The 4129-nt window shown below is 44.7% G+C and overlaps 1 protein-coding gene across 1 annotated transcript; it reads right to left on the minus strand.

The window, feature by feature from the left end:
- Positions 1-979: 979 nt before the first annotated feature.
- Positions 980-1588, minus strand: LOC126519942 (uncharacterized). The gene has a single exon (XM_050169209.1). It carries the CDS (start codon positions 1586-1588, stop codon positions 980-982), a length of 609 nt encoding a protein of 202 aa, XP_050025166.1.
- Positions 1589-4129: the final 2541 nt, after the last annotated feature.

Here is a 4129-nt window from a genome sequence, read left to right on the forward strand (position 1 = left end):
TGTTAAAGTCGCCACCTAATATGAGTGTGTATTTATTATCATTTACCCAGCTGAAGTACTCGTCCAAAAAATGAAGAAATTCGTTACTGCTTCCCCTGGGTGGGCGGTAGGTGACAGTAAAAAGCAAGGAATTAGATTTTAGGGTAAGTACCTCGTAGTCGTCGGTTACAACACAGAAATTGTCAAGTAATTCGCATTTTAAAAACTTTTTCGACAGCATCGTAACCCCCCCACCTCTCTTAGAGCTCCGGTTAAGGAAGAATGTGGAGTATTCAGGCAGATTAAGGACAGCAGAGTGGCTTTCGTACCATGTCTCAGAGATCATGACAACGTCAAACGTAAAGCTAAAGCTGGAAAGAAGGGCACATATATCATCGCTTTTGTTTCGCGCTGATCGAGCATTCAGATGCAGAAACGAAATGTTACCGCTTTTTGTCTGATAACGTGTGCTCAACTCGTAAGGTGTCAAGAGATCATAACTTGAAGCGTTCACTGAAGCCATGATCTCGGAGAAGCGGTATGTTGCAGTCTATTAACGATGGCCACACGAAGAAGCCAAAAGAGTTTAAAGAACGAAGCTTTGAAAAAGAAATGCCAATGTAAACTGCAATGGCCATACTTATAGCATGTAACAGAGACAATTTTTTTCACCACGTCTGTGCACAAGTTGTACACTTTACAGGGCACGGCATAAGAGCTAGTAAATTTTAAATCTACATCGAGGAAGAAGGCACTACAGACTATTTTAGTACAGTCATCACACAGGTATTTACAAACCTCACTATTGGTTAGTCTAGCATCGCTGACAGAAACAAGGGTTAAGATGACGAAGCAGTAAATAGCTGCTTTAAATTGCAAAGTGTCAAAGTATTTATACCGAAGTACAAAAACAAGAGAAGTCATATTCATATGTTTCCAGTTGTTATCCTTGTCAAGTAACATTCTATATTGGTGGTCCATGTGCTGATAAGAAAAGCGCTTAAGCGACCTTCGCCAGGTCATCCTCACAGGTAACATGCAGGATTGAAGAGTTCTCACTTTTGCGCATTAAAATCTTTCCTTGCGATACCCACACGTATTTCCAATTTTTCTCCTTTTTGAGCTTTCGAGCCTTACCCAGCAGCATCTTGTTCTCGACACACACATGCTCATTTATGTACACGAGGTCACTTGTGTCAAATCCCAGTCTATCCGCTTTGAGAGTTTTATTCCGAGCAACTGACAGCAACTTTTCACGAGCAGTTCTTGAGACGAACTTTAACACAACATTAGGTTTCTTCTTATCTTTCGAAGGCACACGATGAACTACATCAATGTCACCGTCAGTAACACTTGTGCCCAGACATTTTGCAATGTCCGCAACAGCCTTGCCTAGGTCCTCATTAGCTGCAACCGGAAGTCCTTGAATTTCAAGGTTCATGCTTCTACTAAATTGTTTCAACCCTATTATCTCCTTCCTTGCCTGTTTAAGCTCCTCCCTCAGCTCTTCGTTCACCGCGCGGCATTCCGCAGCTTCAGCCTTCATTTCAGCAAGTTCCTCCCTGTAACGTTCAATATCCCTCTTAAATTCTTCAAAACCATCATTCATAAACCCAATGGAGCTACGAATGCCACCAAGTTCATTGTGGATTTCAGTACTTGAAGCATCAACCTTCGCTACATCGTTTTTTATTTCTGTGGCGAATGCATCTAGCCTGACTACGAGCTCGGTGAGTACCTTGACAACTTCTTTGATAGTGCTAGGTTGCTTTTACAAAGCCTTTGCAACATCCCCCAGGGCACCCTGCTCAGTTTCCGACATTGCCAAATGGCGAAAACCAACACCTAAAAGAGCACACTGAAGAAAATTCTACGACATCAAAGTGGACAGCTGTGGCAGCAGCAGCGACGAGACTGTCATAGTTGTATCCAGGAAGCTTTATAAGAAAGATTTCAACCAACCTGAAAAATTGCAGGAAGCTAGTTAGGTTCAGTCCGTACGCCGTCGCCGCTGCTGCCAGAATGACCAAAATGCTCCGGCGAATACACCGCCCCCAGAGGAAGCGATAACAGTTCGCTGATTGCTTTAAACTTGCGTAGATTGCAGGCGCGTCGATTTGGTCACGTTGAGGTCATCTTGCAGAAGGCAAGTCTGCGATGCGTTGATGATAAACGCCCGATCCTCGAGCAGGCAGCAACACGGTCTTGCTACTTGCCGCTCACTTCAGAAGCACAAGCCTCAAACCTGAAAAATTGCAGGAAGCTAGTTAGGTCCAGTCCCTACGCCGTCGCCGCTGCTGCCAGAATGACCAAAATGCTCCGGCGAATACACCGCCCCCAGAGGAAGCGATAACAGTTCGCTGATTGCTTTAAACTTGCGTCGATTGCAGGCGCGTCGATTCGGTCGCGTTGAGGTCATCTTGCAGAAGGCAAGTCTGCGATGCGTTGATGATAAACGCCCGATCCTCGAGCAGGCAGCAACACGGTCTTGGTACTTGCCGCTCACTTCAGAAGCACAAGCCTCAAACCTGAAAAATTGCAGGAAGCTAGTTAGGTCCAGTCCGTACGCCGTCGCCGCTGCTGCCAGAACCTGATCCAGTTTTTAGGTAAAACCGATTACCTACATCGACTTTAAGGTAACACCGCTATAATTACCTTAACATTGGATCTTATACTGTCCTGTGACTGGCGCAGCATGGCCTTAGTCGCTTTTCTGCCATTAAACCCGAATTAACTAACTAACCGCAGAGAATACCAAATTGCAGCCATACTGGAATTACGCGTGACTGGCGGGAAGAGCAGGGGTTGTAAATGTAACCCTGATCAAGACCGCACTTTGCGTGGTTTTAAGCCTTTCAATTGAATATATACCGTTTAGTCCACGTCTCGATAAGTAGCGCAAATTCATTCCAGCTAGCAATGTGAACAAACAAGTTCTTCATATATCGCATTCTTTGTAATGACGGAAGCGACCCAATTCAATGAATCGCAACTGAAGCCTTTTTTTAAAGCTTGGGCAGCAGTTTCTTAACGAACAGTAGAGAATACGAGATTACTCGCATACTGCAATAATGCGTGACTGGTGGGAAGAGCAGGGGTTGTAAATATAACCCTCATCAAGACCCCACTTTGGTTGGTTTAAAGCCATTCAATTGAACATATACCGTAGCATCCACGTCTCGATAAGTACACTCTTAAAAAAAAGGTAGTCGCAAGCGACTCTTTTCGGGGTGTATCTGCTCGTCGTACATATATATGATGACCTTTTGGGTGGTAACACGTACTCTGTTTGAAATACAGTGCGGGCGACTCCCTCACAGTACCGGTGACTCTCTCCCGCAAGACCTACGGAGGTGTATGCATTACTCCCAAAGCAGGAGTTGATGCGAGTACCTCAGTGGTCCATGCAAGTACCCCTTGGTAGTCAGCGGTACCCCTTTGGAATGGCAACAATGACCCTTCCTAGGGTAGTCGTGTGAAGACTCACAATGGTGGTGTACATGAATACCATGGCAAGAGTTGGTTAAACTACCTTTTGGGTGGTAACACGTAATCTCTTGGAAATACAGTGTGGGCGACTCTCTCAGTACCGTTGACTCTCCCGCATGAACTACTGAGGTGTATGTATTACCCCCAAAGCAGGAGTTGATGTGACTACCTCAGGGGTCCATGCAAGTACCCCTTGGAAGTCAGTGTTACCCTTTGGAATGGCAACAATGACCCTTCCTAGGGTAGTCATCAGAAGACTGACAATGGTGGTGTACATGACTACCATCACAACAGTTGGTGAAACTACCTCCTGGTACTTAACCAGACCCTTTGCAGCAACTGCTGTGACCTCTGCCTGGGTAGTCAATAGACTGTCTCTACACAAAGATGGAAGCTCACAACATTATAGATTTTAATTTGCATGTGCAACAAATGCCTAGTTATTCAGCTACCTTTATATGTTATGATAAACTGCAATACTATAAACAACTAAAAAAAACACTGAGCACATAGCACTACAGTGAGCGAAACACCAAGAGCAAATATTTCACAACTATCACTGTATTAACCTCAAATGCCTCAAGTGACTATACCTGGCAAAAACAGAAGACAGCAGTCTCATTTGCTAAATTGGAATCAATGGCCAACCTTGAGAAACACT

The sequence above is a fragment of the Dermacentor andersoni genome, chromosome 5 (genome assembly GCF_023375885.2).
Source record: "Dermacentor andersoni chromosome 5, qqDerAnde1_hic_scaffold, whole genome shotgun sequence".
Lineage (NCBI taxonomy): Eukaryota > Metazoa > Arthropoda > Arachnida > Ixodida > Ixodidae > Dermacentor > Dermacentor andersoni.

Bases quoted from the DNA above. Each gene is read 5' to 3' on its own strand.
- LOC126519942 (XM_050169209.1), bottom strand. From the start codon at position 1,588: ATGAATGATGGTTTTGAAGAATTTAAGAGGGATATTGAACGTTACAGG.